This window comes from Phragmites australis, chromosome 1, assembly GCF_958298935.1.
Source record: "Phragmites australis chromosome 1, lpPhrAust1.1, whole genome shotgun sequence".
Classification (NCBI taxonomy): Eukaryota; Viridiplantae; Streptophyta; class Magnoliopsida; order Poales; family Poaceae; genus Phragmites; species Phragmites australis.
Genome location: NC_084921.1, coordinates 22,638,469 through 22,665,743, shown reverse-complemented (window position 1 = coordinate 22,665,743; position 27,275 = coordinate 22,638,469). Strand labels below are relative to the sequence as shown.

General features: G+C 44.9%; 2 protein-coding genes across 4 annotated transcripts; one reads left to right on the top strand and one right to left on the bottom strand.

Moving 5' to 3' along the window:
• Positions 1-14,026: 14,026 nt before the first annotated feature.
• Positions 14,027-15,649, top strand: LOC133883535 (ATP-dependent DNA helicase PIF1-like). The gene has a single exon (XM_062322889.1). It carries the CDS (start codon positions 14,027-14,029, stop codon positions 15,647-15,649), a length of 1,623 nt encoding a protein of 540 aa, XP_062178873.1.
• A 7,062-nt stretch (positions 15,650-22,711) lies between these two features.
• Positions 22,712-26,193, bottom strand: LOC133912839 (uncharacterized). Of its 3 annotated transcripts, none has more exons than XM_062355773.1 (7): positions 26,047-26,193; positions 25,666-25,925; positions 24,932-24,988; positions 24,146-24,414; positions 23,839-23,967; positions 23,668-23,727; positions 22,712-22,995 (listed from the first exon to the last, which is right to left on the bottom strand). In XM_062355773.1, the coding sequence occupies exons 2-7, from the start codon at positions 25,877-25,879 to the stop codon at positions 22,921-22,923; spliced, it is 804 nt and encodes a 267-aa protein (XP_062211757.1). In that variant the 5' UTR covers positions 25,880-25,925; positions 26,047-26,193; the 3' UTR covers positions 22,712-22,920. The 3 variants fall into 3 exon arrangements, with proteins under 3 accessions (XP_062211757.1, XP_062211773.1, XP_062211765.1); XM_062355789.1 differs by having other exon boundaries at positions 24,146-24,384; XM_062355781.1 differs by having other exon boundaries at positions 25,666-25,890; positions 25,978-26,174.
• Positions 26,194-27,275: the final 1,082 nt, after the last annotated feature.

Below are 27,275 nucleotides of genomic sequence, written 5' to 3'. Positions count from 1 at the left end.
GCCGGCCATGGGCCGAGCCGTGGCCCAATCGGCCAGGTCGAGCCACGGCCCAATGCCATGATGATGAGGACATCTCCACTATTGTTACGCCCACTACACCAACATCTGCTACCACTTCTCCAACAATACAAGGACCACTCACTAGAGCTCGTGCTCATCAACTTAATCATCAGGTGAATGCGTTCCTAGGGATGCATACGAATGTTTCAAAGAATGGGATACTATTTAATTCTTGTGATGATTTCCTTGTCCTTAGGAACCAGGGAGAGGAACCGAACATGCCCAAGTGCAGAAGTGGAGTCACCAAGCGTAAAACAAGTCCTATCCACGAGTTCGATTCGGATTTGGTTGTATGACAGCATCAATTTAGTTCGGCCATACCGACTTCATCCGGACTCCGTTTGGGACGTTCTAGGACTGCATGGAAAGCTTATCAAGTCTACTTTCCAACGGATCCGGCCTCATCTCCAAATTCAGCCCGAGTCGATCTCTATCATCAATTTAAAACCGAGTCTGTTTCTGCAAACAGGTGTTGCGCCACCTTATTTAGGTCCGATGGGCCTTGTATCAAGTAGAGCCTTTGAGGGGCGCGTCCTAGGGTAGGATTACGACTCCAACACCTCCTGGTCATCCTCTACCCTTATATACCCAGGAACCGCCGCAGAAGAGACGGGTTTTGTTAGATTGGTTTAGCTACGTGCAAACTTTGAGTCTTCGAGTTGTGCTGGACAGCCACCTTGTCAAGATCATCAATAGAACCCCACTTTGTTCGTTTGTTTTCAATATCATTGCAATTTCAGATTGCTTTTACTTGAGTTCTTGCTTGTTCTTCGGTTACTCGCAGGAATTGAACCTCGTGTTCAGGTTGATCGTGCTCACGGCAAGGTCAACAACCCTCCGGAGTTGGTTTAGCGATTGCTAAGGCGCATCGTCGTCGTACGGTGTAGTCGGATCATCAAAGTCACTTCCACCAAATCGAAAGAATCTCTCTCATCGAAAGATTGGGACCAATCCCCTTATCACATGCTAAACGCGCGCGTGCACGCTGGTGCTAGGCAAGCAGCAGAGGGGAGGGGAGAATCGGCCGGTGGTGAGAAATCAACGGCGGCGCGCGTTGGAAGGCTTGCCGAAGAAGCGTTCTGGCCGGGGCTCCATAAAGACGAATGCACGCCGACCTACTACGCGCTATGGCGGACTTGGCTGGGTGCCTGCCGATGGCGGCCGGTGGCGTGAACAGTGCCAAATCATGACCGGAGAGGAGACAGCGGCGCAGAGCAACTGAATAGCACCTCCCCTGCACTAGAAGGTGCCAACCTGCAAGAAAAAGGGGCCATGGGACCCCTCGGCGACACGGCGTGATGGCCGGCGACAACACAGGGCATGGACACACCGGCGGCGACAACTACATGGCAGAGGAGGGCAGAGCTCATAGCGGCACGCGGCATCTAACTAAGAGGGAGCATGGGGACACCAACACGCTATCTAGGATGGGGTGCTAGGGGCTTGGGTGCTCACCGTGCTAAAGAACGATGAGATGCGAGACACGGTGGACGATTCGTCGAAGAGGTGGTGGCGGTGTTGCTCTGCTATTGGCGTAGACGGGCTCTCGTCGGGCTTTCGGTGAACGGGTAGTGGCACAGAGGAGGTGGCAAGGTCCTGAGGCTCCTCGGCAGCATGTCGTTGGAGAATCGATGGCGGCGAGCTGCGGTGGCGTGTAATGGCAGCGGCGGTGGTGGAATGGGGGAAAAGGGGAGAAGAGAGGCTAGGGCTACGCTATTTATAGCAGGGGAGGGAGCACAGAGAGGCGGTACGCGCGTGACATCGGTGGGCAGCGCGACGGTGAGGTGGTGGAGCGGTGCCCACCATTTTTCCTGCGGCGTGGGTGCTCTGCACTGTCCACACACGGGCGGGGCGTGAAAGTCGCGCGGCGTCAGGCCCTCGGGCTGCGAGAGAGAGAGAGCGTAGAGGGAGAGAGAGCGGGAGAGCATGGCGGTATGGGAGAGGGGGAGCTACTAGCTCGGCAGCCGTCGCGGTGGCGAGAGCCAGCGAGGTGCGGCAACACGCTGGAGGAGGAAGGGGAGAGAGCGACGGGGGATCGGCCGGATGAGCGACACATGGACGGTGCAGCAATGGCGGGGCGCGGGCGAGCACGCGGCTAGGCCGGCAGTGCGTTGGCGTGGGCCGAGCGCTGGTGCACGCTTGGGCGAGATGGGCCGGCAGCGCGGGAGAAGAGGGAGAAAAGGGAGAAGGAACGGGCTGGCTCGGTGGGCTGAACAGAGAGGGAAAAAGAGAGATTCGGCCCAAGGAGAAGGAAAAAGGAAAAATGGTTTTGGAATTTAAATTCAAATGAGAGATTTGAATTTGAATTTGACTTTGGATTAGGATCAATTTAAATGGAAATATTTGAATTATGAGATAGAGGTAAAGCTCTAAGATTTGGGAATATGATTTGAATCAAAAAGGATTTAAATTCGATTCGGATCTGAGTGGAAAGGAATCTAAGATAAGATTCGAATTGAGAGACATTCATTTCAAATCACCACTCGAAGAAGCATAAAAAGCCATAAACCAATTGCGTATGAATCAACTTAAGGTAGGAATTTCCTAAAAATAAATTTGGCGTATTTTGGAATACTTAGCCAATTAACACTAGTATATATATATTCACATACCTATTTTCTTAGCCTTAGTTAGCTTAATAAATCCTAAAAGGTTTTAATCTGGAGTGAATTTTGTAATTAATTAGCATGCTCAAACTCAGGATGTTACATTGTCCTTGTGAGGGTCATGTTTGATCTCAAAACCGATGAAGCGTCGCTCTAGTCTTCTCACTTCGACGAGGTATGCCGCCATTGTTGGGTCAGAGCATTGAAACTCCTTTTACACATGGTTCATGACTAGTAGCGAGTCTCCTATCACCAGTAGTCGTTTAATCCCAAGTGTGGAGGCTGCTCGCATTCCGGACAAGAGACCCTCATACTCAGCAGTGTTATTAGTGGTTAGAAAATATAATTGAACTACGTACCTGAGGATGTCGCCGATAGAAGAGGTTAGAACCACTCTAGCCCTGGCTCCCTTTAGTGTGAACGATCCGTCGAAGTGCATGGTCCAGTGCCCGCTTGCCTCTAGTCGCTGTACTTGCTCGGGTTCTAAGGACAACCACTCGGCCACAAAGTCGGCTAGCGCCTGGGACTTGATAGACATTTGGGGGATGAACTGGTGATCAAATCCCCCGAGCTCGGTTTAGGGGGTTCAAGTCTCGGGTAAGCATACAGAAGGAGGGGAATTATGCAAAATTAGCAAAACCCTAAGATTATCCCCTCTACCCATAACCCTAATCCCCAAATTTATGCCTCAAATCGGAACGCTAATAGTGAATTTGCCTAAATCCAAAATCCTAGATGTGTTATCCCCTATATTATCCTCAAATCAGGAACCCTAACCCTAGATGTCCTAACCCCGAACAGATACAGTGAGAGCCCCTCTCATAAGAGGAGGCTCAAGCTTGGAGACGGAGCTTGTGAGTGGAAAGGAGAGAGTGAGAGAAATATCATTTGTGTAATGGGAAAAAATCACTAGGGTCCTCCATCTCCTGCCCTTGGAGGGCATATTTATAGAGAGAAGGGAAGGGAAAATTACCTGCCTGCCCCTAAAATATTATGTTACAATCATATGCTTAGAGGGGTACTTTTGGCATTTCACCCCTTTAAATACCACATGGTGGCTAAGATACTATGACACTATAGTAATACCACAGTACACCGTCTAAATATCTCCAAGCTGAGGCATTCCCCCAATAGTACCCCCTCATCTGTGGCTCTAAGTTTATGAGGGGCGAGCAGATGATTAGAGAACTAGCTCTAGCCCCACCTAGGTCTTAGAATACCCCGAACAGCTTCCCGTCCCTGTAAAACCTCTCGGCGATGGCCGCAAGCCGCGGCGATGAGGTTTGATGGAGGTGACATGTTCCGGAGCCCGTGACGATGCTCGATGAAGGTTAGACCAGCTGGAGCATTGCAGTAAAGCCAGGGCGGAGTTTTCGGCGGAGCTTAGGGGCATGACAAAGGCAGAGTCATCCGGAGCCCTTGGTAGCGGAAGTCGAAGGTGGAGTCGACGGTGAGGCTGAGGCAACCTGCTACCCCCTCAGCAGTGGAGGTGGATGCCAGAGGTGAAGTCGACGGCAAGGCTGAGGGCCGTGATAGTGGTAGAGCCATCCGGAGCCCTCGGCGATAGAAGCCGGGGGCTGAGTAGACGGCGAAGCTGAGGCAGCCTGCTACCCCCTCAGCGGTGGAAGCTGGAGGCGGAGTCATTGGCGAGGCTGAGACAGCCTGCAATCCCCTTAGTGGATGTCGAAGGTGGAGTCGACAATGAGGCTGAGGAGCGTGAGGGGGCAGAGCCAGGGGCAGAGTAGACGGCTAGGCTGAGGTGGCCTGCTACCCCCTCAGCAATGGAAGCTAGAGGTAGAGTCATCAGCGAGGTTGAGACGGCCCACTACCCCTTCAGTAGTGGATGCTGGGGGTGAAATCGACAACGAGGTTGAGGGGCGTGATGGGGCAAAGCCGTCTGAAGCCCTCGGCGGCGAAAGCTAAGGGTGGAGTAGACGGCGAGGCTGAGGCAGCCTGCTACCCCCTTAGCGGTGGAAGTCGAAGGTGGAGTCATCGGTGAGGTTGAGGCAGCCCGCTACCCAATCAGCAATGGATGCTGGAGGTGGAGTCGACGGCAAGGCTAAGGGCATGATGGGGCAGAGCTATCCGGAGCCCTCAGTGGCGAAAGGCAGGGACAGAGTAGACGGCGAGGCTAAGGTAGCTCGCTAGCCCCTTCAATTAGTGAAGCATAAACTCACTCATTGGATTTCCTAATATTAATCAAATTAGCATCTTTCTTCCTTTAGAAAGAAAGCCCTTTTCCTTTTTAGCAAAATTCTTTCTATTTCTACTTGCTCAAGGTATTCATCATTCCAGTACAACTGTTGCAGTAGAATGACAACAGACTCGTGTATAGGGAACTAGATTAGCTTAGCTACCTATCTAATTTATTGTAGAAATTCCGGGCTCCGCGATTGGACATGGAAAATAGAAATACTTTTTTTTGGTTAAAGGAACAGATGATTCGATCGATTTCTGTATCGATCATGATATACGTAATAACTCGGTGCTACCCCCGCAGCGGTGGATGTCGGAGGTGGGGTCAACGACAAGGCTAAGGGGCGTGACGGTGGCAGAGTTGTCTGGAGACCTCAACAACAGAAGCCGAAGGCGGAGTCATCGGCGACGCTGGGGCGGTCCGCTACCCCTTAGCGGTGGATGCCGGAGGTGGAGTCAATGGTGAGGCTGAGGGGCGTGACGAGATAGAGCCGTCCGGAGCCCTCGGTGGTGGAAGTCGGGGTTGGAGTAGACAGCGAGGCTGAGGCAGCCTGCTACCCCCTCAGTAGTGGATGTTGGAGGTGGAGTCAACGACAAGGTTGAGGGGTGTGACAGAGTCAGAGCCGTCTGGAGCCCTCAGCGGTGGAAGCTGAAGGTGGAGTCGTTGGTGAGGCTGTGGTGACCCGCTACCCTCTCAACGGTGGATGCCGGAGGTGGAGTCAACGGAGTAGGTGAGGCAGTGTGTGGCCGTCCGGAGCCAACATATTCTGAGTCCCACTCAAGGTTTTTGGAATCTCAAATCCTACATTGTTCCTATAATTGTTTGAATAATAATTACCTCTCCGGCACGGAGGATTTTGCCTTCAAGATGCCGGAGGGTTTTGAACATAATGTGTTCTGACTGGGAATAGCAAAATCTGTAACTTGTGCAGGATCGACCAAGTCTTTTTGCTCCCTGACTCCCTGGCCCCCTTGCGCTTTTTGGTTGTGAGTGGGCGGAGGGCGCGTTCTATTAGCATTAATGCCATGGCTTTAGCTGAGGCAGGGAAGCTTCTAAGGTGGTTGCACCACGCGTATGCCTATGTACGCATGTATATATGTATGTATGTATGTATGATGTATGAATGAAATTTTATTGTGTTGACTTTTGCCTTTTTAACTTTGGTTGTACCAACGCTTCGTTTGTCTCCCCTTTCCCAGCCCCCTCGCACTCTATGGTCGCTAGCGGCTGGAGGATGCGATTTTTTAGGGGCACTTAGCTGCATTGGTTGGGGCAAAATGAATTCTACATTGGCTTGCCATGACCTGTGTATTTTTTGGAGCATAAGGTGTTAGACCTCTCCGGCACGGAGGCTAGGCCTTCAAGATGTCGTAGAGTCCTTGCAGGTCTAACATGGAGGCTAGGCCTTCAAAATGTTGTAGGGTGCATGCCGCAGTCGTCACAAAGGCTAGGTAGGCTTTCAAGATGATGGAGGGTCCAATGTTGATCTGGCATGGAGGCTAGGCCTTCAAGATACTAGAGGGTGCATGCCACAACTGTCATGGAGACTAGCTAGGCCTTCAAGATGACGGAGGGTCCAATGCTGATCCAACACGGAGGCTTTGTCTTCAAGATGATGGTGCATGTCGCAGCTGTTATGGAGGCTAACTAGGCCTTCAAGATGATGGAGGGTCCAATACTGATCCGACATAGAGGCTTTGCCTTCAAGATACCAGTGGGTGCATGCCGCAGCAGTCATGAAGGATAGCTAGGCATTCAAGATGATGAAGGGTCCAATACTGACCGGGCATAGAGGTTTTTCCTTCAAGATGCTAGGGGGTGCATCCGCAGTCGTCACAGAGGCTAGCTAGGCCCTCAAGATGATGGAGGGTCCAATGCCGATCCGGCACGAAGGCTTTGTCTTCAAGATGCCAGAGGGTTTTGCACCTCTCTGATACGGAGGCTTTGCCTTCAAGATGCCAGATGGTTTATATGATAGGTCATTAAGATCTCTCCACCATCGAGGCTATGCTATCGGTGAGGAGTTTTTTAAGACATCTCCTCATGCGGAGGTTTTTAATGCATCTCCGTCACCGAGGCTATGCTATTGGAGAGGACTGTTTTGATGTCTATACTCTATTTGAGTAAAGGCATAACTTAAGCTAAGTTTGGTACCTTACTATTATCGGTGAATAGCTAGTTGTAGTAAGTTATGACTAGGTCGAACGACTATTTTTAGCACATGCCAAACTAAGATATAACTTAAGTTTTGCTGTTGACTGTGAACAGAGATATGACTTAAGTTTTGCTATCTACTGTGAACAGGAATATGACTTAGGTCTTACTGTCTACTGTTGAACGGAGATATGGCTTAAGCTTGACAGTCTACTGTCAGCGAATAGCTAGTTGCAGCGCAAGTTATGACTAGGTCGGATGGCTATTCTTAGCGCATACCAGACTAAGGTATAACTTTAAGTTTTGATGTTTTACTATTGCTAGTGAATAGCTAATTGCAGTAGAATACCGTGTAAGGGTCAAAAGTAAACAGTGATGCTGAACTTGAGGCGGCAGCGGTGGGGCGTACAGGGCGATCAATAGGAGTTCAAGCGCGTTACCTCAGGTGCATGCGGCTAGAGTCCTACTGGGCCGAAGGCGGAGCCGGCGAGACCGGAGGGTCTCACGCGCGCGCTTGGAGGGGGTCCATCAGTTTGGTCCTTGCGAAGTCGAGTCTCAAACACTCCTTACTCCTAGGCCCACTCAAGGTCCTGCATCCGGCTCCTGCAAAATAGAGAAAGCTGTGCGCGCATGCATGCATATATCACAAAAGGCAAGAGCTACACACAGGCATGGCGTTCGTGGCCTAATGCCCTGCTCCTTTTATGTGTGAGGAAAAGAGTGCATGCCTACTATAAAATACACATGCTGCGCTCTGACACCTGGCACACGTTGGCCAGTTGCCGGGTTTTTCAGCCTACGATGGATATGACCATGCACCAGTACAACCTCGTAAAGGATATGCATGCAAAGAACATGCACTAGTAGGGTAACACGTACCTTGACCTATTCATGCAAAGAATATGCGCTGGTGGTCTAGCACATACCTTATTATATTGATTATGCATGTAGCCAACTTGCCCCATGTGTCCCAGGACGCTAACACGCTTTGCTGCTCAAGGGTTGCAGGGGTAAGCTAGCTCATTCGAGCTCCTACGGCAACTGGCGCAGCCTGAGGAGGCAGGTTTTCTCGGTCGACGAGCTCGGAGGGTGGTGGTCAGAGTGCAGCCTCTATCGAGGCAAGCAGCCAAAGCGAGGCTACCGGCATAGGATATTGCCGGAGCACCTCCTCCAGTGAGCAGCTCAGAGCCCCCGAAACATGCATGCACGGGGAAGCTATGTGCAATGACGAAGGCTAGCAAGAAATAGACATTAACCGATCTAATGCATGAGCACCTGGGCGCGGATGTGAAGTTTTAGCGAGGAGCCCAGCTTGGGTGAGTGGTCTCCAGCGGGAGCATGGAAGGCTTTCGGTGAGGTGCGCGGAGGGGTTTCCACCATGCGAAGGTCGGCCTCTGGCGGAGAGTCGACCGAAGGATATCTCAGCCTCTAGCGTGGATGCCCAGAGCTCTACCTGGCCTCAGGTGAGTACGCGTGGCCTCCAGTGAGGTTGGTTAGCTTCGACTTCGGCACAGAGGTGGCTAGAGCCGGAGGAAGCCTCTAGGGCGATAGGAGCTTAGAGGAGGTCTCCGGCATGGCACAGAGCTGGAGGAGGCCTGGCCACAGTTGGAGGCTTCAGAACTGATGTAGGTGATGCTAGAGTAGAGCGGTCAGGGGCTTCGAAGGCCGGTGCGGGTGACGCCAGAGTAGCACGGCTAGAGGCATCTGAGCCAGTGTAGGCGACACTGGAGTGGAGCGGCCAGAGGCTTCGGAGTTGGTGTAGGTGACGCCGGAGTGGCACGGCCGAAGGCATCAAAGTAGGTGTAGGCGACGCTGGAGTGGAGCGGTCGGAGGCTTCGGAGCCGGTGTAGGTGACGCTGAAGTGGTGTGGCTAGAGGCTTCGGTGTAGTTGTGGCCGGAGTGGACACGGCTTGGTGGCTCTGATGTAGTCATGGATGGAGACTCTGGAGGCCGGAGTAGGCACGACTTGGAGGCTCCAGTGGTCGGAGATGGGCTCCACCAGTAGCGAGGCGGACAGACTCCGGCCATAGAGCACAGTGGGTTCCAGAAGCTGGATGGAGCTCTGGTCGTGAGGTGTTCCTCTCGTGTGTATTCAGTTTGTGAGCTTCTGTGGTGTGAGCAGTGTTAGCTTTCTTCTCTATGTGTATGTGCTCACATGTGTGTTCACGTTGAGTCTGAGTGTTAGCTTCTCTTCAGTGCTTGTGTGTGTTCCTTGAGAGCATGTGTGCACCCTGTTTGGTGCCTGACCCAACAATGAGCACGGAGGTGGTCCGGCAAGCGGAAGGGCTCTGGTGAGGCTTCGGAGTATGGCAAGACATGGAGGCGCTAGAGGTCAGTGAGGCCGGAGCCCATCAAGGCCGAAGTATGACGAGGCTCCGAAGCATGGGGAAAGCTCTAGCCTGGCTATGCTCCAAGCCAAGCTTCGGCGTGGTGGCTTAGGGAGGCTCCCACTCAGTGGCTTCGCGCGTGGAGGTGCAGAGAAGCAAATGCCATGGAGGCATCACGGAGCATGGAGGCATCTCAGAGCGCTCGTCCTCCGGCATGGTCTACAGAGACAACACGGAGTGCTCGGCCTCCGGAGCGGCCTGACGAATAGCATGCTGACGCGACTCGAGGACATGTCTAAGCTAAGCACACGCTCGAGGTTGCCCTCGACTAGTTGCATGCATTTGTTAGAATATGCATGTGGTAGTACGACAACCCATAGGAGCTAGTGGCCACAGTAAAGGTGCTTTAAATGTTTTGACATGCTAACACAAGATAAGCTTAGCGGCAAGAAAACATGGGTACCACAAAAGTTAAGAGCTATCCTCCCGTACCGTCCAAATGCATGCTACTATCTCTTTTGCGTATGGTAAATAAAATATACTACTATTTCTTACACCATGAGAGTAAATATCCCTAGGTCATGGTGTGAACGCAGAAGCTTTTTTCAAGTATTGTGGTGTCATGCTCTACTGTGGACAGTGTGTGCGTTAGGTGGGACAGTCTATTTTTTACTGGCTACCTGCTCTATCTCTACCACTACATGCAAGGTGGAGCATTTATAACCTTATCTCGTGGTATTTAAATGGGTTTACTTCATTTTTCACCATTATGTTTCTAGCTTGAGCGCAGATCTTTGGTGTTAATAAATGAAGGTTTCCAACGCCCCAAAATTGATAGAGACTAGGTGTAATGGACGCTTGCCCAGAGAATAGCACGTAATGATAAATATACTAGCAGAAGTACTAGCTAGTCCACTTGCAGGTCCAACTAACCACCAGCTGACACTAGTAATGAACATGTTATATCTAACTATTGCACAATAAATAGGTGCATGCACTTACCTTGTGCGTGGAGGTTCGCATGAGTTTTACCTTCACTTTTGCTCTCACATGGGTTAGCCTTCGCTCGAGGCCAGAGAGGTATGGGGAGCCACACTCGTACGTGCTTTGCCTTCAGACGGTCTCGAGAGCTGCTCGTAGCATGCCACAGACATCGTTCACGCTCTCCCAGGCCGAGGCAAGCATAGGCTCTTCACTTGCAAGACGCCAATGGGATTGTGCTCATGAAGTGGCGCTCACAGCTGCATCCCCTTTATCCCAGACGTGTTTGGAGGGGCCCGAGAGGCCCTCGCGTTCTTCCTGGAGGGTGGGCGAGGGCGTACTCTGGCTTGCAGTTGCAGGTGTAGCTAAGTATGGGCTAGCATGCACGTCCGCACGTAGTTTTGGCCACAGCTCACTCGCACAGAGGGCGTGGTCATTGCATGTGCATCAAAACACACCTGATCGCGTGGTGGTGACACATCCGGGCTAGAGGTAACCTGCACACCGGCGTCTTACTCGCGGCAACTGGTGCTTTCTCTTGCTTTCTCCTTCCAACAAGGCTCTTTGTTCGCATCCCCACAGATAGCGCGCTATTAAGCAGGAAAACGTACTCTGAATAGATACCGCGAGAGCCTCACTCATAAGAGGAGGCTCAAGCTTGGAGACAGAGCCTGTGAGTGGAAAGAAGAGAGCGAGAGAAATATTATTTGTGTAATGGGAAAAAAACTATTGGGGTCCTCCCTCTCCTGCCCTTGGAGGGCATATTTATAGAGAGAAGGGGCATGAGAAATTACTGGCCTACCACTAAGATATTATGTTACAATCATATACCTAGAGAGATACTTTTGGTATTTTACCTCTTCACATATCACGTGGTGGCTAAGATACTATGACAGCTATAGTAATACCACAGTGCACCGTCTAAGTATCTCCAGGCTGGGGTGTTCCCCCAACAATCCCAAATTGGGGGAGGCATATCGAGAGACTTACCTTAGGCTCATTGTTGTTGTCGTCGCTGTGGAGGACTGCCACCATCTCCTGCTTTTCTTCATCGATGGTACCCCCCCCCCCCGGCGTCTAGGTTACGCGTGCGGATTCCTCATACTAGGCGTCTTCACACTGTCATCGTCCTCCTTCATGCAACAAGATCCGTCGGAGCTCCTTCTCTTTTCACTGTGTGAGTCTAACGCCACCACAGATACACCGACGGGGCCACATGTGACCTTAGTCGTGCGTGCACTAGCAGGTAGATCTTTGGCAGGGCTACCTTGCCTCCTCTGCTCTACTCTCTCCTTCCGATGGGCACCATCTTCCTCATCGGTGCCGCCGCTCTCTCTATCTCACCCTCAGGCACATGGTTTCTTCAGAGGAGAGGGGAGGAAATATTTTATTAGGGTTAAGTTTGTGACTGATGCATTTTTTATCTAGCAAAAATGTTGGGGAGACATCGATTTTGATCCGACAGCCGAGATGTGTCGGTCGTTGTTGGGCTGGCATGGAAGGAGTGAGCTAGGCCAACACAGGGATGAGTTTGGGTCGACATCACCTGGCTAGGCTGTGCTCGCGGTTGGGCCATTGTGTGCGTGTGCATGCGTTGGGTCGAGCCCCCGTTTTGGCCTAGTTTAGGCTAGTCCAAGTTAAATGAATTTGGTTGTTTTCTTGGCTTTTTATTTAAATGAATTATCCAGTGATTTCTAATGTTTTATTCTTTTGCACTTGTTTCATTAATGATTATTGCCCAAATAATCATGTTTTATGCACTAAAATTTATGGTTAATTCTCTGTGTAAATTGGAACCAACGACATTTAATAACGTTTATTGATGAATCTCTTTATGTTGATTTTTCTCTTAATTCCTGGTGGAATAACTCAGGTGCCAATGTGAATGTTACCAACTCATTACAGTGAATACTTACCTTAAGAACTTTAAGAAGTGGGAAAGAAGTCTTAGGGTGGTCAATGGGAAGGAAGCTGAAGTTGAAGCTGTCGGATCACTTCTCTTAGTATTAGATAGTAGATTCACTCTTCGACTTAATAATGTAGTTTATGTTCCTACCATAAGGAGGAACCTTATTTTAATTTCAATGTTAGATGATGATAGATTTGAGTGTAATTTCATAAAATAATAAGTGCATTCTGAAGTTTAATTCATATATTAGTAGTCTTATTGTCAGACAAGACAAACTTTATATATTTCCTCTGAAAAAAATCTTATGTATCTTGGAATGTATGCGATGTGAATAATAAGAGAGAGAAGTGTGAATGACGAGAATTCTTCAAAATTGTGGCACTGTCGTTCAGGCCATATTTCAAGGGGTGAATGGAGCGTCTCATTAAGGAAGAGATTCTCCACCCTTTATACTTCTCTGACTCTGACCACTGCATAGATTGTATTAAAGGAAAATATGCTAAGCAAATAAAAAAGGGGACACTCAAAGAACATGACTCTTAATAATAATTCATGCAGACATTTGCGGTCCTTTTCTTGTGACATCGGTGGATGGTTTTGATTCTTTCATTACCTTCACTGTTGATTTCTCCCATTATGGCTATATCTTCCCCATTAAGGATTGATCTAAGTCTCTAGATAAATTCAAGATATTCAAAGATGGGGTAGAAAATGGGTACAACCTAAAAATTAAAGTAGTAAGATCGGATCAAGGGAGAGAGTATTATGAGAGACATGCCCCTTACAGGCAAATTTCTGGTCCCATTGATAGATTCTTTCAGGAAAATGGTATAGTAGCATAATATCCTACACTTAGTGAACGTCAACAAACTAGGGTAGCTGAGTGGCATAACCTCACACTTGCGAAGTATGCTTAGCTATTCTAGATTACCAATTAGATTATGGATGGAAGTACTTAAGACGATCGCACACATACTAAATCGGGTTCCCAGTAAATCAGTTCCTAAGACTCCTTATGAATTATGGATTGGGAGGAATCCGACTTTGAAGTACTTACACCTGTAGAGTTGTCCTGCTGAAGCTAAAGTATTTAATCCACAAGGGTCATGACAGGGTATCTGTTTCTATCAATGATGCCAATGACAACCATGAGATTAATGAGATCGATGATTACAGGGAAGCTAGATGGGTAGCCCCACAGGAGGCATTGTGGAGAATCTTTGCCTTCGATCTTAGTGGGATCTTCCCCCCAGTGCTCCAGCTGCAACTTCATCTCCCTGGCATGCATCTCGTGTCCTACAGGGATAACGCGGATGTACGTCAGGTTTTGGACCAACAAAGTGCCTCTGAGACCATGTTAACTGGGTATTTTAAGGCGAATTGTGAGTTCCCGTGGGCACGAAGCATACTATATAGGGAATTCCCATAATATGCAGTTTGGAACCCTACATTAAAGAAATGGAAGAAGAGAAAACAACGCACACAGGTTGGAAGGATCATCTCAACGCATCCTGCGGAGGGAGAAAGATACTATCTAAGGGTACTACTAAACCACGTGGCAGGTGCTACTTCATATGAAAATCTAAGGACATTTGATGGTGTTGTCTACCCTACCTTCCGAGAAGCTGCTGAGAAAATAGGTCTTATTGAGTCAGACAATAACATCGATGATTGCCTAACAGAGGCTGAAATATTCCATATGCCATCATCTCTCCGAAGGCTGTTTGCCACAATATTGGTTTTCTGCGAACCCAACGATGTCCGTGGGATATGGAACAAGCACCTAGAGGCAATGTCCGATGACTTCCGACGAGACCAAATGAACTCACATGTAGTTGAACAAATGGTTTTGTTGGATATTAGAAATATGCTACAGTCAATGGGTAAAGACATATCATCATTCCCTCTTCCTGAGATCGAAGAGGAGCATGACAACATGTATGGAGTGGTAAGGGAAATATTTGAAGAGAGATCTATAGAGGTAGACCATGAATTTGCCTCGGTCGTGTCATCTCTCAATCGTGAACAACGGTATGCTTATGACAAAATATTATCCTATGTTGACAGCGGTAATGGAACTGCATTCTTTGTTGATGGTCCTGGAGGGACCGGAAAGACATTCATATACAAAGCTTTGCTAGCGAAGGTCCGTAGTGAGGGAAAAATAGCAGTTGCTACTGCAACATCTGGTGTTGCTGCCTCAATCCTGCCTGGAGGCAGGACTGCACACTCAAGATTTAAGATATCATTGGGCATACAAGAAGGAGGAGTGTGTAACTTTACAAAGCAGAGTGAGACCGCGAAACTTCTTCGAATGGCTTCACTTATATTATGGGATGAGGTCTCTATGACAAAAAGGCAAGCAATTGAGGCACTTGATAAGAGTCTGAGAGACATCATGGAAAAGCCTGATCTACCATTTGGAGGAAAAACGATTGTTTTTGGAGGCGACTTCAGGCAAGTCCTTCCAGTTGTGCGAAAGGGTACAAGAGCACAAATAATAAATGCAACATTACGCAAATCTTACCTATGGGAAAACATGCAAAAGCTGAGGCTTGTTCGTAATATGAGGGCTCAATCAGATCCATGGTTTTCTAAATACCTACTACGTATCGGGAATGGCACTGAAGAAACTGTGAAAGATGACTATGTAAAGATACCCGATGAGATATGTGTGCCTTACACTGGTGCAGAATCAGACATTGATAATCTTATTGATAGAGTGTTTCCTATGCTAGCAACACACATATCCAATTCAGACTACATCACATCTCGCGCTATTTTGTCAACAAGGAATGAGAACGTCGATGACGTAAACATGAGGCTTATCGAACGATTTCCTGGTGAAGAGATGGTCTATCACAGCTATGATCTTGCAATTGATGATCCAAACAACTACTACCCTCCCGAATTCTTGAATTCTCTAACCCCAAATGGATTACCACCGCACATCCTCAAGTTAAAGGTCAATTGCCCTGTGATTTTGCTCAGAAATCTAGATCCAGCTAATGGTTTGTGTAATGGGACAAGGCTGATAGTCCAAGCATTTCAAAGGAACACTATCGATGCAAAAATTGTGCTAGGTCAACATGCTGGAAAAAGAGTATTCCTACCAAGGATACCTTTGTGCCCATCTGATGATGAAATGTTCCCCTTTAAGTTTAAGAGGAATCAATTTCCTATCAGAGTGAGCTTCGCAATGACGATCAATAAAGCACAAGGACAAACAATCCCTCATGTTGGAATCTATCTACCTAATCCAGTATTCTCTCATGGTCAGCTCTATGTCGCCCTGTCGCGAGCAACTTCTAGGAGAAATATCAAAATACTTGCTGCATCGGAAAATGATGCTAGCGTAGATTCAGCCTGCACCCTAACAAAAAATATTGTCTACAAAGAAGTCCTCACCTCGTAAATACATATCATGTTCGACACAAAACAATTTATTTGTTTCTATGACTATGTAATCTATGAATGATATACTATTTTAATCATATTATTCTTCTTTTCTTTCATGCTATCGAAATAATAAAACACACGTTCGAAATATTTTTACCGTAGCAACGCACGGGTACCTTACTAGTATCAACTAAAGATTCTTTTAGAATTATTATGGCGCTTGTGTCTCATTTTGATTTAGAGTTGTATCATATGGATGTGAAGACAGTATTTCTTAATGGTGACTTGGAAGAAAATATTTACATGGCTCAACCGATAAATTTTTGTTATAGAAGGCAAGGAACACATGGGATGTCGGCTTAAGAAATCAATTTATGGTCTAAAGCAAGCGTTTAGGCAGTAGTATCTCAAATTTGATATAGTCATTAGAAATTTTGGCTTTTAAAAAAAATAAAGTTGATAATTGTATTTATGTAAAGTTTAAAGGGGAAAATTCACCATCTTTATTCTTTATGTGGATGATATCTTATTGGCCAGGAGCGATAAGGATATGTTGTTTGACACCAAGAGATTTATTTCCTCTAATTTTGATATAAAGGATCTCGGTGAAGCTTCTTACAATTTTAGTATTGAGATTCACTGAGATAGATCCAAAGGAGTTTTTAGGTTTGTCTCACAAGTCATATATTGATAGAGTACTGAAGAAATATAATATGCAAATGTGCTCTGTCTCGCCTGCTTCTATTGTTAAGGGAGATAAGTTTGGGACATTTCAATGTCCGAGGAATCAATTTGAAGCTGATCAGATAAAATCGGTTCCTTATGCTTCAGTTGTCAAAAGCATTATGTATGCTCAAGTATGTATACGCCCTAATTTATTTTTGTAACCAGGATGCTTGACAGATATCAATCAAATCCAAAACCGGACGACTGGAAAGCTGTTCAAAAAGTCATTTGCTATTTGCAAGGCACTAAGTATTACATGCTCATATTTAGAAAATCTGATAACCTTAAAGTTATTAGTTATTCAGATGTAAAATTTGCGGGGTGTGTGGACACTAAGAAATCTACATCAGGTTATATCTTGATCCTTGTTGGAGGAGCTATTTTGGGGAAAAACTCCAAACAGACAAGGCATCGTCAATGATACAAGCTGAGTTTGTAGCATGTTATGAGGTTACCGGACAGGTTGTATAGCTAAAAAACTTTATTCCAGGACTAAGAATGGTACAATGCATTTTAAAACCACTTAGGTTATACTGTGATAATCAATCCGTAATTTTCTGTACAAGTAATAACAAATCGAGTGTGCTACCAAACATATTGATATTAAGTATTATGTTATAAAAGATAAAATCCAGGTTCAAACAATTAGCATTAAGCATATAAGTACTAAGTCAATACTTGTATATCCACTTATTAAAGGCTTACCACCTAATATTTTTTGTGATCATGTTGCCAACGTTAGGGATGGAAATGGATAGTAACGGTCGGAAAAACCCCCTAACCATTTTTTACTTTCACATTTTTCTCAACTAGACGGAAACGAAAATGGGAAAGCCAGAAGCAAAAATAAACACAAGATTGCTAGTTATACAAAAATAAACCAATCCAACAAAAATATGTCGATACTAGATAAAAATCGGTGATTAAAATTGAAAAGATCGAAACTTGCCAAGTGCCACGAGAGGCCTCGGGAGCTGTGCTGGTGTAACACCCCAGGGCCACCAGAATCCTGGGATGTCACTAAACTACGCAACCTACAACTAGCCATAATAAAAAAAATAGCAACATCTTCTCTATAAAAAAAACATCGCGGAAGCATTAACATAGATAAACAAGATATGTGGATTCTCACAATAACGGATAAAAACATCCTAACATGAACCAAAAGGAAAATATTAAGTTTAACTTCACCACCATTAAACTTCAAACGTATGACTCTAAGGACTAAACTTTATTTATTATTACAGCACAATGATAAAAAAAATATAGGCATGAAGTGCAAAACGTGCTGCTACATCCCATCCTTTCACGACATGCATCAAATACCTGGAAGGAGTAATGCAAGGGTGAGATATAAAATCCCAGCAAGCAAACTTGTTTTGACAAGTTATTTAAACCACAAGTTGATTAAGCATTGATTTAATACAGTTTTCTCAAGACATAAGACATGTTAGGATAGTATTAACAACATTAAAGAATAACTTCAAATAAAGATCACAACCACATGTGTAACTTCATATCCACAATAACATATAAATGTTATTAATCCAAGAATGCATATGAATGCAATGATATGTCTTCTTTTACATCGCACCCCTCCTCAGGCAACGCACGATGTGTACCGGTACAGTCGTGATCTTTACGACATAACTTCCAATACATATGCAAATGCAAGTGCAAGTGCACATGGTAGAAATATGCTGCAGTTGCATTAAAGTATACTACCAATAATACTTCAACTTCATCCTCAAGTCAAATAACAATATAGCTCACAAGAATTGTAGCAACGTAAGGATAGATATAAGTCAATGATTAAGCATGCTTAAACATAAAAGCGTAACATAAAGTTCAGATCACAGTTAAATTGACATGGTTCTGAAATAAAGGTGTAGGTGATGCAAATAATAAGTCAAAATGGTAGCAATAACATAGCTACGTTTACTTGCCTTCTACCGACGATAATTACCAACTTCAAGTGTGAGACGAAGAACCACCACCTAAACATAACCATAACTCAACACCAACACTCCTCATAACATGCAAATACATAAAACAAAGCGCTCCTACGCCCGAAACCCTCAATCAAGACATATCGACCAAAAATGGCAAACACATATTAGTTTGACAGGAGCAGCAGTACTTATCTTTTTTGTAACTATTTTTCTACCACAGATATAATAGCAAATGAATACATTTTCAGAAACTACAGAACAAGGGCTACAACTTTCGTTCAGATGACACAATTTTCTCATGCCTCTAATGTCTCCTAAATGACATAGCAAAACAGCTCTAGAAACATGTCGTCAATTTCAGACAGCAGCCACCCAAACTTGTTTATCTCCATAAATACGCAACGAAAAATTCTTAAATTTTGTGGACATGTAGATCATAACACAAGCTTCAACTTTTGTATCATTCGGATCTACATAAAACATCTCTAACAAGGCCTAATCAAGTTCTGAACTTCGACAACGAAATCTATCAACCATTAATTACAGAAAAGTTCAGAACAGCATAACTAGAGCTACAATCAATGAAAAATTGCATTGTTCACACCTTCTAGCATTTTAAAAAATTGGCTCGGCAACTAAGATGCCCAAAAACAGAATAGATCTAACACTGACAGAAATTTAATAGAGGTACAACAGTCAGATTTAGACAGAAGTATCTCCTAAACCACATAGCCAAAAATTCTGAAATTTCACTGGTAGCTAGGTTTTGACGTTATCTACAACTTTATAGTTGATCACTTCCACACAAAAAATCATCTAGGTCACCAAAACATCAAGAACACGCACACTGCTCAATTTGCCTGTGTGCAGAACACTCAGTTCGACCCCAAACCACAAATTCCCCTAACCAAAACCTCTCAAACCAAGATCTACCGGCCATAATCATCAACCAAAATATGAAGAACAGCAGGAGAATTGTTACCTTAGGGCACCACAGCAAGAAAACCCCAAAATCCCCTAGCGCCAAACCTCCTCTTCCCCTCTTCTCCTTGCTTTCCTTGCTGCCCTTCCCTTCCCCTTCCCCTTCTTCTCCTCTTCCTTTCTCTTCTCTCTACTGCACAAGAGCAACAGCAGGGGGGGCGGCATAGAAGAGGGACGGCTAGGGTTTGGCGGGGTGGAGGGGGAAAAGAGGGGGGGGGGGGGGAGGGCGCATGAGCCTTTGGGGGAGGGGCTAGGCTAACCGGTCCAAGTCCAGGTTGGCTCAGCCCACTCTCATGGTTAAAACATCTCTATTTTAAAAGAAATGCATTGCTGCAATTTGCCTCACTTTCTTCTCTTTTCTTTCGCGGCGAGAGCGATTCAATACCAAAAAATCGGAAACGACGACTTCCAATTTTCTTCCAAAATTTTAGAGCATTACAGCTGGATCCCGAGCTTCCTGTCCGTGCTCTCTGGTGTTGCCAACATAGCTGCATAGGCATACAGCTTCAGGCAAAAATGCTATTTGCGTGAATGAAGGCAAAGAGAACTATCAAGTTTAAGTACTTCCTTTTCAAGTATACAAAATTAATGGGACCTCTTTAATCTGAGCCTATGACCAGAGATAAATTAGCAGTTATCACCCATTATGGCATTCCTAGACCTATTCACTTTCAGGAAGTGTTTTATGCTTCTTTTTTTTCATTGAAGAACAGAGGAATAATCAAGAAAGCACGAAAAAAGGAACAAAACATATCATCAATACGATGCAAAGCAGTAAAGTTAATGTAACCACTCCATTCAGTGGAGGCAAATTGGCACCTATAGTTAACATTTAGATCTAGACATGTTGCAACATTGAGAGCGCATGTATACGTCGGAGACTATGAAGTAATCACACGGCTAGCTAAACTATATACAATGTTTAAGCATATCAATGGTCAATGAACCAGAAACAAAGAGAAAAGATTACAGGCATGTAAGAAACAAATTAAGAAACGCCTGGAATTTCAATGGAGTGAGCCCTGCTTAATCTCTATAAGAAATAGGATAGAAGGTAGTTTGATTGCCAACCAACAGAAACTCTCTGCATGATACATGGTAGATTGATTGTCAGCCAACAGAAACTCTCTGCTTCTCTCTGCATATCATGATTTTACAAAAGCTTAACATGAAATGACACAAATCTTCAGAAACATAACTGAAATGGATTCAATAGAAGCATAACATGATTAATAGGAATCAAATACATCTGTTTCTCTCTGCATACGAATTGCTTCTCTTCTACAAAATGACACATCTTCAGAAGGATTTCTCTCTGCATGTAGAATGCTTTTCTTCTACAGAAATGATGCACATCTTCAGAAGGATTTCACTTGGGCGGTGGTGTGGGGGCAGCCGGGCAGGATTGACGGATCAGCGGGGGGGGGGGGGGTGGACGCCTGGATGGATCGGCGACAGGCGGGTGGATACTTGGATGGATCGGCACGGGACGTTGGATAAGGATTTGTACAGGCATAGGAGCAGGTGGACGGATCGGTGGCCAGCGGGAGTGGGCGGGACCGTGGGAGGGTGAGGATGTGAGGCAAGGCCGATGGTGCCGTGGGGGCAGTAGGGCTGTTGGTGGCTGGACGGGCGGAGACGCGGAGTGGCGGCAGTGGGACTTAGGAGTTGGAGAGGAGACGACTCAGCCGAGTGCCCGTTTGCCCGAGTTGGTCTGTAGAACTTCAAATCAGGATAAAAAGGGGATTCCGGCAAAATGGGCGGGATGAAGCCTTAACTATTTTCGGTCTCGTTTTCGGACCTCACTGTCCCATTTTCATCCCGTTCCTGCGTAAGAACCAGAAAAATGAAAATGATTGGGAAAAATGAAAGCAGTCGTGGGACAAGACGGGAAATTCCCGTACCGCTTTGGTCCCTAGCTCGCATGGGGTTAAAAGAAAGTCTATGATTCTAGATAAGAGGACCATAAAGCAGACCAATTCCCATTAAGCATAACGAATTTCCATTTCGAGATTGAGTAGTATGCTATAGTTACTTAGATTTTAGTGATATTTCGTTGGCCGCTGTAACGCTTCGCTTTGGTGTGATGTTTCATGCTTGTGAGGTTAGCCTTACGATGAAGGGAAAGAATGTTGGATATTATCTTGGCTCACTCTAACGTATCCTAACTAAAAGACTGAGGAAAAGGGGGAGTTTGTCCCCACCTCGCGCCCTAATCGGGAGCGCAACCAACCCTATTGACTGCAGTCCCATTCCACACAACGCCATATATAATTGGGGAGCGCCAGGGTCTTGAGTGTCATCAATCACACAAAATCAAATCCTACCCCTACATCCTAAACCCTACGACCGATCACGTTGGGCGCTGAAGTGGAGCGAAAGCCGCCACCGCCAGTCATCCACGCTGACCGACATCACCGCACTTGTGATCACCACGTCTGCTGCACCGATGCATGCGACTACACCACTGGTCTGCATAACGCTTCACCGACCGAACAGAACCCTGTCGTGGCTCTACTCCAAGGGATCTACACGTCATGACTTCATCTGGCTCTTGTATGTTCATTACTCTTTCACATTAAGGTGTTTAAGTGCTAGGGCTGGTGTTTCATGTTGATTAGATCAAGTTTAGACTCAACAAGCACAAGAGACAGTTGGCTTTGTTTCACGTGTTATAGGCTGTCTCTTGCTCATGAGACAGATATTTTTCTCTCTTCATTAGTAGCTCGCCATATCATCAAAATTCTTACGTGACGACTCACGACTCTTACATACGACTGACATCGTCCCTGTGTACATGTCCTTAGACTTGAGTAGAATTATCTCGTAAATAAGGAACGAAGCTCTCAAGTGTTTCTTCCTCCCTAACCAGTGAACTCTCCAACTGAGCCCTCTCTGATATTTGATTCATTCACAAATATCACTTGAACGGTTTGGTGGAACCCGCAATGTTCAGTCCTAACCTCCTAGGACCGTGTTGCCAAGTGGGTGTGAGACTAAGAAAGGGAAAAGTACATATCACTCTCTCAAAACTGTCCATTTGGTCCAAGTCTCCTTAAACCCCACAATAAAACCGTCTAATTCCAAGACCATGAATAGCTGAAACCAGATCACATTTCCCTTTGCCCTGAATCAACACTTGTGCAATCCCCTGTGAAAGAACAAGTTTGAGACGACTAACTGAAGATGTTATATTTTTGTATCGTCTTTACAATCCTTCTTTACAGTGTAACCCTGTGATCTGGCTTTAGTGTGCTCACCAGATCAACACAAAACATTTAGGGGGAACTGATACTTCAACTTACCGATTTACTTAAACTATCTATGGAATTTCAAATTCAATACATTCCATGTAAGATACAAATCAAATTTAAAGAAGGCTAATGAAGATAAAAATCGTAACAGAAGAGAAATGTTACTGCTCACATAAAACTTTTCTTTCATTTCAATTTTCATCACTCATAATTTCAACAAACTGTGGCCAGCAAACTTAGATTGAAATGGAAGGTAGATTCAAGCAGAAAACAATGACTTTCTAAAGATCAAACTATTAGAAGATTCAGAACATATAGCAGCTTAAGTTGCAACCAGCAAAAAGAACTGAGGTACAATCTCTGCACCATCCACTTCATCCTTTAGTTTTGCACCTTTTTTTGTCAGAGTTTTGTGTCTCTTGATTCTTTTCCTGATGATTCCTAGACCTCTGCAAGAAATAACAGTGCAAAGAATATCAGAATACAATTCGCTGGAGCATCCAGCAGCTTCACGGACTATGATGCAATACCATACAAATGCACATTCAATTGCTGTTAAGTGTATTCAACATCCCAATATGACCCCCATGGTGACATAAAGCTCGAAATCATTCAACATGGAGATGATGATAAGATGATATTGCACAAGCATTGACCTCAATAGGCTTTTCCACATGACGCCTAAAAGCCTTCGATATTTGCTTCACAGAAAATGCACATGCAATACCACAGTAATTCACATTCAGTTGTTTTAAGTGTATCAACATCCTAATATGACCTCCATGGTGGTGTGCTGCTTGAGATCATTCAAGATGATGGAAATATGATATTGCACCAACTTTTTGCTCAATATGCCTTTCCAAATGACACCTAAAAGCCTTCGATATGCGATTCACAGAAAATGCACGTGCAATACCACAGTAATTCACATTCAGTTGTTTTAAGTGTATCAACATCCTAATATGATCTCCATGGTTGTGTGCTGCTCGAGATCATTCAATATGATGAAAACATGATATTGCACAAACTTTGACCTCAATAGGCCTTTCCAAATAACACCTAAAAGCCTTCGATATGTGCTTCGCAAAAAAATGCACATGCAAAAAGAAGTGATTAATTACCTTCTTCCTTCTCCGATTTTGTCGCTGCCTACCTGAATCCTTCTTTGGTTTTTGTACTTGCTGAAATATTTAGCAGGCATGAAAATAAATAAATTCCATACTGAATAACAGTTCAATTTAAGAAAATACATTGGACAGGAGAAACTAGAAATTTTTAAATAGTGCAAACACCTGAGCAAGAGCTATAGTCCGAGCATATCGTTCAGCATGTGTCTCTTGCTCTTCCTCCAGCTCACCGTCACTGTTGAGCATCAGCTTAAGCCTCCCTTCTCCTAGGAGTTTCTTCGACCGAGAATGCCTCTACATTGACAAACAAAAATGAAGGCATGAGAAAAAAAGATGGAAGGGAACAGGAGAGGATGCCTACTGTGAAAAAAAATTGTTTTCGATCTTCACAACAGAAAAACCTTATCATTTTTTTCGACCCTTTCCCTTATTTGAAGAATGAGAAACATTAGCATTCTTCAGAATTAACTACCTTTGATTTGAGGTGTACCATGACCATCTCGTCATTTAAGCACATGATCCTAGGACAGAGCTTGCACTTATACACGGATTTGCACTTCAGAATGCAGTTAGTAAAATCAGCCTCAACAGCATCATCTGTGTTAGCAGCACTTTTGGCAGAGTCAGCATTACCACCATAAGATTTTTTAACAGGCAAACTTATTTCATGATGTTCTTCATCCCTTGGGCTTATGTGCTCTTCATCATCATCTAAAACCAAACCAATGATTGGTAAAAAAACTGCATTCCACAATATTCAAGAATTATTCAACGCATGGAAGAGATAACTTCAATGGCAATGGGTAAAATTGACTCCCTTACATACTTTAGAGCACACATTACATGAATCAGAATATTAAGTACTGAATGGGTACGCTTTGCTGATCTTCACAAATAGAATACAAAATATTCTTTCAAGACCAATCAAGTGGCATGAGTGCATGACCGTATAACAAGCCAAGAGGACACCAAAGGTACAGTTAACACCTATATGCTTACATTCTTTTAGATCTCAAATAGAGCAAATTAACCTATGTCTAAGGCTGCACAAACAGTAACTCTCAGTTTAGCACAAACAGACTACAAAAGTATATTGGCATGTCTCAGAAATAGTATAGCTGCTTTACGATAACAAGAAAATTTAACTTTGTCTAAGCCATAACTTACATAATCTGGCAAAGTTCCTCTAAATTGAGGGGAAAACAGGTTAAATTCCAGAATTAATGAAGCAAGACTTTTCAGCAAGAACAAAGGATACCTGCAGAAGGTCCATCAACATCATTCCCAGAGCTATCCTCACTTTGGTATCCTGAACCTGATAAGACATGAGCAACAAAAGAAAACTTGTTCAACACTTTCACATGCAATGGGGCTACTTCAGCTATTCCTGTATCCAGGGATAGTTTTTAACTTTTTATAGTGAAACAATAAAACATAACTAAATCTAGCAGGTATTGATTGCCCTAACAAACAGTTGAATTCATAAGAAAAATAGAATGAAACAGAAGTGTTATCATAACCTATGGACGACAGAACATATTAACAAATGATGGCATACTGATCCTATGTTCAATTTCTCCGTTGATTCCACAGATCTGTTTACTGGAAATTGCAGTTAGATCAAAGATCCTCTGTGAGTTGTATAAAGCAATATTCTTTATTAATATACTCAAAAGTTAGGTTGAAACTGTTACATGTCTAGATTTAGTAGACGCACTCCAAAATTAACAATTCTAAGATTCACCAATCAAAAGTCAGTGGAGAAATTGATCACTACATTAGACTACTTGAAAGTGTTGATGCACGGCTCTCCCTGACAGGATGTATTGCAGACTTAAGAACGGGAAGGCTAAACTCAACCAACCGCATCGAGTTGCCCACTTGCACAAACACAAGACAAACTACCCAACGTAACAGAGAATACTATATGCGAAATCTCAATCCCACACCGTAGTCGTATGTACTAATGTAGTAACGTAAACAAGAACTCACTTTCTTCTTGGACTTGTGGCTCTAATTCTCCCATTTCCTTATCTTCTCCCAACTCCTCCCCGCCCGCTTCCTGTTCTTGCTCTTCCTCTACTTCCTCATCGGCGACGGCTTCTTCCGCCGGATCGCGGTCCGAGTCCGAACTCGATGAGGAGGAAGACGACGAGGAGCCGCTCTTGTCGCCGTGATCCTGCCTGAAGTAGCGCCTCTTGATCATCTCCGCCGCCTCTGGGTGTTCCGGGTCAGGTGAGGTTTAGAGGAGACTGCACGAAGCAATGGAACGGGGGCCTCAATGAACAGAACAACTACACAAACCCAGCCATTAACGAAGAAACCAGTCCCATCCGTGGGCTGCTCGTTGCCAAGGATTCCGAGGAGCCAGACCTGAAGCTCGAGAGTTGGCAGCCGGTGTGGTCCAGGCAGCAGCGGGGCGGATGCGTCGCGCTGGGTGGTGGCCGAGGGGACGGGAGAACGAGAAGGGCGGCGGCGCTTGCAGCGTTGAAACGGTAGAGAGTAGGGTTTTAGGAGTAATGTTAGCGCGTGTGGTGGGTTGGGCTTTCTGTGTGTGGCGGCCTGGTGGGCTGTGGCTATGCTGCAGTTAAACAGTTTCTCGGCTCAAGATCACGAATTGGGCTGAAATCATCTATAAAAAATGAATCGGCCTGAAAAAAATAGTCCGTGGTTCGCTCGCCGGCTCGGATCGACTCAGTCAACTCAGAGTTTTTAAAAGATACTAACTCTGTTTGTTTCGCCGTATATGAGTATATATGACAAATTTATATTCGTTCATATATTTTTATATAGAAGTCTGTTTAGTTTACTGTATGGCGGATGCAGCCTGTATTAATTATCCTGATTATACGATACGTTTAAATTGAGCATCACTTATATCCAGGCTAGGTAGATACAAGCTGCATAAGCTATAGTATCAATAGAATTTACTCATCAGTCGTAGGTCATAGTTGTAGCATTTAGACCCGTAAGTGGTAAGTGTTTCGGTGATTAATAACAATCGTATCATCGTGACTAATACATATGTTTTGAAGGGAATTAAAATTCTTTAGTTCATAATGATTGAATGAGTTTTCTTGTCCCTCATAGAATTCTATTGGTCGATCAAATGATATTTGCATTAAAATTAAGGATATGCTAGTTCTAAGTGTCACAAGGTAATGAAGGACACTTAGAGTAGACATATGTCTTTTTTATTTTTTGACCATACTATAAGGTGGGCTAAGTGTTGTAGCTTGATCTAGTTGAGTTTAAACATAGTTGGATGCACACTTACGAAAATCTAGTACTAGGTAGCTCAAAGAAGCCCATGTGTGAGAAGTTGAGAAGTTAGAACTCAAAGTCGATTGAATTGGACGACTTCAAAATGTTTGTCCTCATCGGATTGTCTGATGTAAGAAGGATTAAACTCACCGGACTATTTTTTCCTCTCTGTGAAGATTTCAAATGATTCACCGGATTGTTCGGTGATGGGAGGAATTTTGCACCGGAGCATTTAATAGAAGAGTCATTTTTCAAAGAAATTTGACGTTACATGCACCGAATTGTCCGGGATATGAAGGACGCATACACCGGACTATTTAACAGAAAGACTGTTTTTC